The sequence below is a fragment of the Zosterops lateralis genome, assembly GCF_965231275.1.
Source record: "Zosterops lateralis genome assembly, chromosome: 4".
NCBI classification, from domain to species: Eukaryota; Metazoa; Chordata; class Aves; order Passeriformes; family Zosteropidae; genus Zosterops; species Zosterops lateralis.
Genome location: NC_139765.1, coordinates 58,689,278 through 58,702,057, shown reverse-complemented (window position 1 = coordinate 58,702,057; position 12,780 = coordinate 58,689,278). Strand labels below are relative to the sequence as shown.

Sequence of the window (12,780 nt, the reverse complement as noted above, 5' to 3'; positions counted from 1 at the left end):
GGCCGTGCCGCACCGCCCATCGCCCGCCCGCCGGCCCCGCCCGCCCCCGCCTCTGCGGGCTCCCGCCGCGGGGCCGCCGGGGGCGGGGCGGGCGCGCGGCGCGGCCCGGGAGCGGCTGGGCTCGGCTGGGCTCGGCTGGGCTCGGGCGCTGCGGCGGCGGCGGCTGCGCGGGGCGCTCGGCACGGCCGTGGACGGGCACCTGCTGCCGCTCGCCCACAGCGGCGCCGCGCTTTGTCCGGGCGGAGCGGGCGCGCCCGGCCCGGCCCGGCTCGGCACAGCGGCCGGCGGCTCTCGGGGCGTCGCCTGGCTCCGGCGGCCTGGGCACGGCGGGGAGCGTGAATGAGAGTTTGCTCCGATTTCCGAGCAGGGTGAGTGCCGCGCCGGCCGTCTCGGGGGAATATTTTTTTTTTTAATCATTATTTTTTTTTATTTTTTATTTTTTTGTGTCTGTGCCTGTACACACTAGCCCAGCACCACCTCCCTGGGGCAGGGTTCCGTGCGGGGCGCGGTGTCTCTCGCCGCCCTCGGACGGGGACCCTCGGGAGGGGGTTACTGTGTTTTGGTCCCTCCGTTCCCCTTTGTTGGGCTCTCCCGGGGCTGGGGAAGGGGCGGGCCGGGGGTTGCGGGGCAGCCAACGGCGGTGCCGGCCGGTGTCCTGGCCGGTGTCCCGGCTGGCCCGGTGTCCCGGCTGCCCCGGCGTCCCGGCTGCCCCGGCTGGCCCGGTGTCCCGGTGTCCCGGCCGGTGTCCCGGCTATCCCGGCTGTCCCGGTGTCCCGGCCGGTGGCCCGGCTGGTGGCCCGGCTGGCCCGGCCGTCCGGCGGTTGCGGCGGGCACGGCTGTCCCCGTGCGCGCAGGGGGTGTCCGCCTGTCCCCTCCCTGTTCCCGGGCCCAGCAGGGGCCTCCTTCTCCTCCCCGAGCCCTCCGGCACGGAGGAGCCGCCCTGGGCTGCGGGGACAGGCGGTGGCATCGCCTCCAGCAGCCAAAGGCACCGGCGGTAGTAAACACAGCGCGGGGGGCGGCGGGGAGCCGGTAAAGGTCACATCCTTGTGCACACACAGCCCGGCCTCTCCGGGCCCGCAGCTGCTGTTGTCCTGGGGCCCGTGCGGTGGTGCCGGCGCTGGCTCTGCTCGGCGGTGTTCCCCGGCTGCGTGCAGGGATCTCCCTTGGCGAGCGAGAGCAGCCCGAGCTGCGTCACACCCTCCCCTGCCTCCTCCCGCCCCCGGCCGGGGTGGCAGCTGGGTGCCATCCCATTTAGCAGTAAGAGCTGGGAATGCGGGTTCTGCTGTGAGGTTTGGTTCCCGAGCGGTGGCTGTGCCTGGCCCGGTTCAGGGCTAGGCACATGTTGGTGTTCCATAGCAGCCGGCAGTGTGCGGATTCCTCAGAGGATGCAGTGTCTGGACGGCTCCTGGTGCGGAGCAGGGAGGCACGGGGGTGCTGGAGCAGTAGAGGCAGAGGAATGCTGCTGGAGAGTTTATTCCCAAGGAGACAGAGAGGATGGCACGGTAAATGGCTGTTTTGCAATTCAGGCTGCGAGCCTGGACTCCTCCAGACAGGGCAATAGGTATGCCTGGATTTTGTGGCTTTCTGTGTGCTCCTGTGGGTCATCGCTGAGCTTGTGTGCACAAATGGGGCAAATGGGAAATGGCAGCTTTTTGTCATGTTTTTGTGTCTTGCCTTGTTGATGTAACTCAGGAGTTTTAGGTGAGTAGATGTGGTGCTGTTAACCTTGTGTGATTATGGAATGGATGATGGACAAGTTCTTGGTATCACATTTCCAGTGGTAGTTGAGATGTGTGTGAGGAGAGGAAATATTTAATAAAGTAGGGCTCTCAGGTCCCTGTGCTTTGCATTATCTGGCAGTATCCTGCTTTGCTTTTAGCATGTGATACAGTTTCATTCCACAGAGTTAGAAGTGTTAGTTTAACTACTTTTTTTAATGCCATATTTAGTTATCAAATGTCACATCTAGTTGTTCAGAAAGGGAGGGTTTTTTTTAGTCCCAGTCTGTCTTCTTCAGAAGCTGACAGTTAAGCTACTAGCTCTGAAACTGATGAAATACAAAATTGGTGTTGTTATGGCACTGAATTGTGCAAAATTCCATGAAAGCCTGAGTTATGTTTCACTATTTTTCATATGGTGGCCACAAGAATGTTTGGCTCATCCCTTTGCCCTAATAAAGGTGGTTTTGGGCTGGGATGCCAGACTGAACTGAAATGAGCCATGTCATGCATCCTGCTCTGCAGGTAAGCTCTTGGAGCTGGTTTTGGGTGGTGATAGGTGGGACTAACCTGAGTTCAGGTATCAGACCGATGGGTTTGGTTTTGGTTTTTTTCCTCATTTAACTGTGGCACTATTGTGACGTGATCTGCTCAGCATGTCCTTGGTCAGGGGGTGGCTCTCAAGCAGCCTGGGGTTGGCTGCTGCTGTTTGGATGTGTGTGTGCCCCTCCTTGGCATGGTACAGCTTCTGCTCTGGGTGGAGGCATCTCCCAGGCCTTGACCTCCTGCCTGATGCCTTGACCTCCTGCCTGTTGTCTTGCCAGCATCGCCGTGTCCTGGTGGCCTGACATCAGTACCTCTGGCGGGGAGGAATTCAGGGCAAGCAGCTGGGAAAAGCCTGTCCTGGCTCCGGTCTTTTGTGGGACTCGGTTTCAAGGAGACTGGTAGAAGGGAGATCCCAAATGAGGAGACACAATCGGGGACTGACCAGCAGCCCTGCTATCTGTCCAGCTGGAAACTCCCAGTTATTTACAGCAGAAACAGTTCCCTGCCCCTACCCCTTCTCTCCCTGTGAGTGATACTGAAAGGTTATAGGAATAGAAGATCATTATGAGAACGAATGGCTGGAGCAGTATTACATGCCAAAGAGATTCAGTATTGTTTGAGACCTGGAGGAAAGAAACCCCAGCTGGAATACTTTATTTTGGCAAGGGAACCCTTGCAGTGTCTGAGAAGTGATTAGTACTGCTGTTAAAGGTCAGGTATAGGTCGTGAGTATGAAACATTGTGGATACATACGAAGCACATACATGTGATACTACATATATGTGGTGTGTCTTCACCATCATTCTGGTGCTTGAATATTCAACCCTTAATACGAAGACTTCAAAGCTAAGGAGAGGCATTAACTGTTTAACCCCCAAAGTGATGACAGATCTGTTGGAAGAATAACAAAGATCTCATTTCTCCTTATTTTGTCTGCTGAAAATTCACATTTTATTTTTTGACTGTATCGCCACCAAATCTATAGGGACTCTTGAACACCACTCTTTGCTTTGCATAACATATGGTCTCGTTAACAATTTTACAGTGAATAATTTTCTATTTAAGGAGTAATAGATCACACTTCCTGATGTTTTGGTTTTTATAAGTCTAGGTAATAAATACTGTTCAGGAAGGCTTGAGTCAAGGGCAACATATACCTCACTGATTTTTTGGGGTTAAAGTTATGTAGTTATTTAATGGTTTGTTGTGGTCTCTTCCTTCCTCTTGTTACTCCCCAGTGTTTATCAGGCTTAGCAGCAATACTCTCTAACTTCAAAGTCCCAAAAAGCCCTGGCTATAACCAAAATACTCCTGAATTATTTTCAGAAAATTCTGTTGTCTTGAATTGGAGGTTCTCTTGTCCAAACCTGTGTCAGGCCCAAATAAAGTACACAATTTTCTGGCTTTATCCTGTAGCACTGGTTCTATTGCTTTCCTACATAGATATTTGTAGCTAAAGAATATCTGCATGGCAGCATCCATGCTAGAAGGAGAGACCACTTTCTCTAATGTGTTATTTTTATGACACAGAGTTTGATCAGAGTGAAAGCTTTGGACACCAAGTGCTTATTCAGGGGTTTTCCTAGCAGATTTTCTCTCTGCCCACTGCCCTTAACCTGGCAGGTTAATCCATGAAGTAATCTGTCCACAGAAACACAGACAAGAAATGTACTGCTTCATAATACAGACAAAAATGTAGTGTAGTCATAATGTTGGGTGCTTTGAGGTTTTTGTGTGTTTTGGTCTTTGAAGTTTCTGAACATGCAGGTTTCCTCTTTGCTCCTTGTGTTCATGGTCGTTGCTATAGGACACACACCCACAGACCAAAGAAATTGGGACTTTTCCTAGAGGTCAAATTTTACTGAAAGACTTATAGTTTAGTTGTGAACGCCCCTTAAAATTTTATGACTTAGTGCTGCTTTTTGTTATGACATAAGAAATTGAAGTAAAGAGTCTTTGAAGCTACTTCAGACTTCATAAATATTAACAGGCTCTGCAGTCTTCAGAGAGAGTAGGTTCTGGATATTTTTTTCACCTTAATAGTATGGTTTCATTTGCACAGTAAATCTTTTTGTCTTGACTAAACTGAAAGAGCAGTTATCAGATGCAAATCAGAAATACTGTATTTGTGGGTGGGAGCACTCCTGCTGTGTTTCCCCTTCTCTATTGAACACCCAATCCTTTCTCCTGGTGTGTGCTCTGGGAGCAGTAGATTTAATTCCATGGCTTACAAGACCAGACCTTCAGTGGTGCTTAAATGATTGAAAATGCAGGGGTTTTTACTTCTGAGGGTAGTGGAAGGTAAAGATTCACAACTTGTTCACTTGCATTGAAAAATCCTTTCTATTTGCATCTTTGGTCACTATGTATTTTTAATACTTGCCTGTGTAATGAGGAAAAGAACCCCACAAGTAGTATTCTCTAAACATGGCTTGAGAATATTTAAAATTGTCTCTAGGGTTAAAAACTAATTAGCATTTTAATAAAAACTGAAATTCTTTTTAGTTGCAGCTTCCTATAAATCCCAGGTTGATGCAGAAAGTATTCTGTGATTGCCCATAAATAACATTTCACCTGTAGATACAGGTTAGATGAAGTTTGATGTATTCTTTTAAAGCTTGTTCCAGGTGTCTCATCAGTAATTGAAGAGAACTCATCTTTTTATTTCACAGAATCATGGAATGGCTGAGGTTAGAAGGGACTTCTGGAGATACCTGATCCAACCCTTGGCTCAAGCAGAGCCAGCTAAAACAGGTTGCTCAGGGACAAGTCCAGATGGCTTTTGAGTATCTCCAAAGATGGAAACTCTATAACCTTCCTGGGCAGTCTGTGCAACTTCTCAGTTAGCCCCACAGTAAAAAAAGTGTTTCCTGGTGTTCAGAGAGAAATTCCTGTGATTCAGTTTGTGGCTAGTACCTCTGCTTCTGTCACTGGGCACCTCTGAGCAGAGCCCAGCTCTGTCCTCTCTACACCCTCCCTTCAGCTTTTTATATACATTTATAAAATCCTCCCCCTGAGCCTTCTCTTCTCCGGGCTGAACAGCCCCATCTCTCCCAGCCTCTCCTCACAGGAGATGCTCCAATCCCTTTGCTGGACTATGTCCACTGTGTCCATGTATCTCTTGTGCTGGGGCCCTCAGAACTGGGGACAATACTATGGTTGTGGCCTCATGTTTCCCAGTAGGCTTTAAAAATAAGAAACTTCTAAAGTAAATTGCGCATATCTTTTTGGATGCAGGCCTGGGAGATCACTTTGGTGCTGTACATCACTGATGCAGCTTCTGAGTGCTTTTGCCCTTCCATAGTAGCTAATGTTCCTTGTTTAAAACACTTCAGCATTTTCCTGATCCCATTGGTGCAGGCTTTGACAACTCTTTTGACCTGTGATTAAGGGATTTATGATGAGGTTTACTGGCTACACATGCCTAATGAGCGTAACACTGGATGCTGAGTCACATGGGGGCATGTGTTTTTGGGGTGTGTTGATACAGACTCCTGTCTGAAACAGAGCTCATTGCAGCTTATAGTGAATGTGTGCTTACATTTGTGCAGGCACATTCCTGCTGGGGGTGGTTTGGTTCTCCAGCAGCCACCCTCGTACTCCGTTGGGGCTGACCTGCCTGGCCTGTGGGCACTTTCTGCATAACTGCGTTTCCCCAGAGAGGAGCCTGGAGGTGAGCAGCTGTCTGCAGACTAAACTGAGGGAAGTTTGGATGCTGTGTGCATATATAGGTAATTCTGTAGTTGATGTTAAATACAGGATTTGTAAACAGGGGCTTTATTTTTAGGTCAACAGGGTTTCTATTTTTAGGTGAACACTTCTAGGTGGAGAATAAAGATGCTGGTGTAATGCTTCTAACACTGGACATGGACAGGAGGGAGAGAGAAGAACAAGAAAAAGGCAAAAAGCACAAAACATTACTTTGTCCTTGGGTTTTACATCAGACTCCTTGAGAGGGGACGCTCATTTCTTTACCATTAAGTGTCCCCTCCTGTTAATGTGGATGTCTGTGGTTGGTGAAAATAGGATTTTTGAATGTTCTTAAAGGATATAGCAAAATCATCTCAAAAAAGCAGTTAGCAGTTGCTTGCCTTCTCTATGTCCAAATACAATGATTAATAGGCACCTTTCAAATTTTAGTATTCCCCCAAAAGTGACTTCACAACATGAGAAGTCTGTACTTACCTTAATTGGAAAGAACAAAACCATACTCTTCATGCAGGCCTGATGCATGCAATTAATGACTGAGTGCAATTAGTTTCCATCTGCTAAAACTGTCTTACCAGATTTCTTGACAGGAGTATCAGCAGTTTGTATTGCTGTCTAACATTACTAATGCTTGGCATTTTACCATGTTTAAAAGCCACTTGTTCCTTCAATATTCATGTCAGGTATCAGGGTTACTGACATAGAGAACACATCAAATTCACTGGTTTGGAAACCGACCAATTTTCAGAGATTGAAAATTAGTACCAGATTTTTTAGTGAAGGATACATAAGCATCTTTAGATGCTCTCAAGGCAGGGTTTAATTCATAAACTAAAATTTATCATTAGCTTAAATTTTGAAAACTGACTTCATAAGTTAGAAATGTGTATGAAAAAACTGACTTCTTAAGAGAATTTTAGCTTTAGAGGTACCTTCAGAAAAAGGTCCTCCAGCTCTCACTGTGTGTTTTACTACCTGAGGCTCCACATTCCAGCTACATTCGGAAAATGGTTTGCATGTTTTTCTTTCTTTCTTTCTGGATCTCTTCTCTGCATTCCCAGGTGTGCACAATGACTGCTTTAAAATACCTTGCTGCAACTTCTCAAGGTTAAAAGCATGTTGTAATTCCTGTGGAAGTGTCACAGGGCTGCAGAGAGGTGTGCGGATTTCTAGCTGTCAGCAGTTTTTCAGGAATGTCATAGCCATAGGGGTGGGGAAACGTGAGGTGTCTGGAGAAATGTAGGTGTTTTTTGGACTTCACCTTGAGTAGTCCCTGCTGCTGTGTTACAAGCCTGATGAGGATATCTTTTTTTTCCATGTTGTTTTTTAGAGTCCAGTGGTGTCTGTAGCTGTACAGCTTCAGGGACCCACGTAGTTATGTTAGGACTGATGAAGGTGTCTAAACCTTGTAATTTGCTCCAGATCAGAATCCAGGGAACTGTATGGTTGGGTGCTTTAGGTAAAGCTGTTTCCCATGACACTTCTGTAGTAGTGGGACCGCTACCAGTGTCAGACTTTGTTCCAGGAATAACCCAGAAAATGGGTGAGTTTATGCTTTCTGTGTTGTCTGGAGAGGGTGGGATGTCCAATTTGAGCCTTACAGATCTTAGCAGCAGGAACCAGTCTGAAAATACCTATAACCCCATTCTGCATTCTGATAGTGCAGGGAACAATAGCCTGGGCTCCTGAGCATTTTGTGAAATGCACAACTATTGCAATGAGATACCAGGATCAGGAAAAAAAAATAGCATTTTAAGCACCCAAAGATGAAATGCTGTGTACCTTCAATGTGATACTCCTTGCAGTTACATGGCCCCTGATGAACACAACCTTTACCTGATTCAAATCAAGTGCAAGATGCTCTGTAATCCACAGTCCTATCTCTGAACTCATTTTTGTGTTAGGGGCTTTCTTTATCTTTTCCCTTGCTCACCTTTTCCCTTGTGAGACAGGGAGTAGTGCCAAAGGAGTTGCCTGCACATACCTTGCTGTCTTTAGCTGAGATGTTTGATTCCCAGCAGCTGCCATCCTGTTTGTGTGGAGCAAAGATAGCTATGAAGTGTAGAACTTGGGAGCAGCAAACATCCAAAGCATCCTCATGGGACTTACACTAGGGCGTCTTTGAACTGATGGGATCATCAGATAATAGTAAAAAACATCTCTGTTGACTACTAAGTCTTGCATCACCCTGTAAGGATGATGTCATTGGAAGGAGTGGGAAAAAAGGGCAATCTATCTGAATATATTCTTTATGTAGTCTGACTTTTCCAAGCGTTAAAACACTTGCAGGTGTTATTATAATTAGATTAAGTTTATAATTCTTTGCACTTCTGCAGTGCTTTTATCCTATATCTCACACTCCTTTAAAAGCTAATTTACAAAGTAACCCAGAAGGTACCTCTAAGTGTCCAAGATCACTTTTTGTACAAAAATGTAGTGTGAATGCAGTGTGGCTTGGTTTTGTGTAAAACCCTGCACGGTCTCAGCAGCCATGTGGGCTCACCTGTGGTTGTGCAGTGGGGAATGCCCTTCCCAGCAAACTGTGAACAGTGAGTGTGGTTGGGCACGTTACCCTTGAGGAGAGCTGCCAGCTGCTGCAAGGTGCTGTGCTTGCAAGATTGTCTTCAGATGTGAGAGCTTCCTGGAAACTTGCAGTAAATGAAACTAATGTCAAGAGTTTTCAAAACACTGCAGAAATGTGAACTCTCTTCTCTTCCAGATTATCTGAAGCAAGCCCTTTTCTATTTTGAAGAAATGTTCTGAGTACAAAAGCTTTTGATACTTAAGAAGGGTTTCGGCCTATTTTGAACAACTTTGTCTTCCCTCCGTGGCAGAGTTGCTTATGGGACTGATGACTGTACATGCATTCAACAGCTCTTTTTACTTTCAGTCATGGGAATAACCAGCCAAAGTGGGATAGTTTCGACTTCCCCAGAAAACTATATTAGGCAATATTTTTACAGCAAATACACTTTTTGTAAAGTTATTTCCGCTTCTTTCCTGTTTCTTCCAGTAGCAATCTTTCCCCAGTTTGAGGGCTCTGCCAACAAAGGTTCTGTCTAATGGTGGATCACTTATTCCTATTGAAAATAAATGAAGCACAAATACCATTTCTTGGAATATTTTACAGGAGGAATGTGGAGCTTACTTTGTTTAGCAGTTCGAATTTGTGTGGTGAGCCTCTCTGGCCTTTGCAGTCCTCTGTTAAAGGAGAGCAGGGACAGTATATGCTTTTTGAGCATGAAACAATGGTTGACATTTTCAGTCCAGTTTTCCTGGTGCAGTGCAAGCCTGGCTGTATCCAGTGTCCTTTGAGTTTCACTTGGATGCATACAGCTAACCTGGTTTGAGACACTACAAGGATCTATTCAAAACTCATTCTGTGTTTTGTTGTTAATGCTTTGCAATTGCATCAATATTTTTTTCTTTAGCAATAAGCTCTAAGTATTAAGCTGTTGTCTGTGACTCATTAGTCTGTTGTTGGTGACAGTTAATTCACGGAAAATCCTTCTATGCAGTTTATATTCCTTATTGTCTGAAGCAAAGGATAGCTGTTTGTTTTACCCTGAAGGAGGCTTTCTTCTCATCTGGCTAAAAGTTCATAATAACATCTGAGAGCTAATATGAAAGTACAGCAGACCTCATTCATCAAACAAAATTTTTTGTGTGCTTATTTAACTGTTGAACAATTGTGTCAGATGAGTTTTGAAAACACTACATAGACTGACACAAAAGCCAGTGTCCATTTCCTTGTTTTTTTTACTTCCTCTTCTCATTTCAAAAGCTCCAGCAGAACTAAGTGTTGGTAGTTACACAGAGTGATGTTTTCTAGAACTTTTTTAATCAATGGCTAAGCTGCTGTGTTTATACTGCATTCTTGCAAAAGTCAGAAGAAAACTCAGTTAAAGACATGTGTACTTACTGGAAACACTGTGAAGGGGTTTGACCTTGAAGATGACTGAAGGACCACAGATTGCTCATTATCTGGAATGGGACATGGAAAACTGTGTTTAGGAAACAGATGCATTACTGATGTTTCTGAACCACAGAGGAAGCACCAGGCACGAACTCTTCAGGTAGTTTAGCTACAAGTGTGCAGGTTTTCTTTGTTACAAATTGATAATTGGAATATCTTATTTTTATGTTTAAATAAGGACTTACTAGTAGATTAATATTTTAAAGGAAAAGGTGTTTTGAAAACTGTAGTCTTAACTAGTAATGTGATTACAGTCCATTATGTGCACCCTTGTGTAAGAATACCAGTTTGCAGTGGTCTGACCTCTTCCGTAGGTGTGTTAACTATATGCCAAATCCAAAGACTTTTTTTTCTGTCCATATGTGAGCTCCTGGTCAAAGTCTTAGTGCTGGTTATATACAAATCAGACCCAGCTTTCTGATCCCAGTATCAGTTGTGATTCCTGGGCATTCAGAAACTTTTACACTTACTAGAAAACAGTCTTCTAATTTGGAGAAACTTGCTTTCATGTCTCTGGATTGTGTGCCTGTCTCTTCTGAAGGAATGATTTTAATAAGGAGAGGTTTTTATTTTGCTGGCTGCAATACATCACTGAAAAGCCTGATGTCCCTGGTTTGTTGTGGGGCATCAAAGTTTAGTGCAGCAATTAAAAGCTAGAGCAGTCTCTGATTAAAACTGCCATTTAGTTTCTCAAGCTTTTGTACTGTGCAATAAATGGAATGGTTTGGCAGGGGTATCCATAGGAGATGAATTATCCCTTCATTGTGTATTTACAGCTTTTCTTTTCACCCTGAACACAGCCAGTCCCTGTTACTTGTCAATTCTTCTTCCAAGACTTAGGTATTGTTTAGAGCAGGCTCCCATATCCAGCCATCCAAGTCCCTGTTCAGGTTTAGTCCATCTGCCTAGATCCTGCAGCTGGATGGAGGCTCCAGATGTCTGCAACAACAACAACAACAAAATCCAAAGATACCATCTCTCTTTTCCTTTTTCTTTCCCTTCACCATATTTGATGTTTTGTAATTTGCTTCTGGGCATATTTTGCTCTGGAGATCCCTAAAATATTCAAGAATAATGTGGTGTAACTTTTTTCTTTTTTATTTAAACTTTTATGCAATCATGTAAGCAAATCATAGGTTTGTGAGAGTTCAGTGCTAGCTGGTAGTTCCATCATATTCTTGAGTATACTTCTGACATTAGTGCAAAAAGTCTCAGAATTCCAAGTTTCCATGACTTTGAGAGACTGTGTCTGTTAAGACATTCGTGTCATATAAACAAAAGGCTCAATATCCCTATACTGGAATTTGAGCCTGACTTGTAATTCAACTTTTGGGAATCCTTCTTGAAAAGTTAAATCTATGGTTTAGGTTTTTAAATTCCAAGATTTAAATATGTGAGTATTATTTAAGTAATTGGGAATTAGTTAGAGCTGGAAGAAATCTCAGTTAAGAAACTGACAGTAGTGCCAAAAATGTCACTCTCTGCCTTCATTTATACTCCATTCCCACATTCTTTAGGGAGTTTTCATGAGGTCTTTGGAGGTCTGTGGGTGGTCTCTGGGCTTCAGCTGGCAAAGTGGCCTCTCAGTTTTAACGTGAGGCACACTGGCTGCTCTCTGGCTTTGACTTGAAAAAACACACCATTTTGTAGGAGTGGTTGCATGAAGAACGGTGGATCTCTCCAGAAATCTCCTTTGTGGACTGAGGAGGCTTTGAAATGGGCACAGCTGGAGTGGTTTTATGGTGGCAGGTGGGTGGAAGGGTGCAAGGACCGTGGCTCCCTGCTCCTTGCTTCCCCATCCCAGACATGATTGCTTGGAAAGATACCCTGTGTGTGCATGGCTCTCTGCCTCAGAGTACTTTGACCTTTGGACCTTTATCATTTCCAGCTGAAGTGTCGTTGTGGCATAAATAAGTCCGACAAGGAGTGTAATTCTGGCCCTCATCCCAGCCTTAGAGGCAGACGTAAATGCCATCCTCTAGCTGGCTTTTAACTTGTTTGGTCTGATTGAAATGATGACTGATAGAATCTTATTTCTTCTCCCTTGGTTTCTTCACTTTGTTGCTAAACTCTCTCCTGCTATCTTTGCGTTAATTTAGATCTATTTTGAGTCTGCAGGCTCAACATGTGCCAGGTTGCTATTTGCTGTCATTGGGTTTGGATTATTTTAGCAGCTTGACAGGCTTCGCGTTGAATCTGTGACATTTTGAGACAAGAAAGTACTGGGGTTTTTTTGTAATAGAGCATGGAAAAAAATATGATAATTTAGAGTGCTTTTACAGGCTTGGTTAATAAACCAAAAAGCTGATCCATGAAGTGCAGACACCATTGGATTCATGTGTTACCCCTTGTTTGGGATCTAATGGACCAATCCGGCAAAGATTTTTTTTTCCTTTTCCATGTGTTCAGTACATCTCACGTTGAAACCTGGTGGAAAAATTGATAGTACGGCTGTTTCAAGAGAGAGCTGGCTTCTCTTGGGAGAAATGCCACTTAGCAAATGTGTGTACTCTGGTGGTGATGCCAAGAGCAGTTTCCCCCTTTGCAGAGAAGTGCAGCTGGGTTTGTTGATATGCCCCGCTTTATTTAAAGACTTGCTCTAAGATAATCTTGTTCCAGTTGTTTCAAGCAGCTTCAGAAATGTAGTTGTTAACTTGTGTGCATAACGTTTTGTCATCTGCAGTTATGAGGCAATAGAATATAAAAAGCACCATTAAAACGTTAATTTTTTACAAATATGACCGAATTAGTGTGAACTGGGTAAGCTTATGGCAATTACCTCAGCTGTTTGGTTTATTGTTGGGAAGAGACTTTATATCTTCCTTACAGACT

The 12,780-nt window shown here is 44.8% G+C and overlaps 1 protein-coding gene across 4 annotated transcripts in view; it reads left to right on the top strand.

The window, feature by feature from the left end:
* The first annotated feature begins 129 nt into the window (after positions 1-129).
* Positions 130-12,780, top strand: part of GRAMD4 (GRAM domain containing 4) — a 72,300-nt gene continuing 59,649 nt past the window's right edge. For 2 of the 4 annotated variants that reach the window (XM_083859539.1, XM_083859538.1), the window contains exon 1: positions 130-368. In XM_083859539.1, the coding sequence (XP_083715665.1) occupies positions 340-368 (29 nt within the window). In that variant the 5' untranslated portion in view covers positions 130-339. Of the gene's footprint in view, positions 369-1,452; positions 1,562-12,780 lie in introns of those variants that run through there. The other 2 variants (XM_083859542.1, XM_083859541.1) reach the window with 2 other exon arrangements.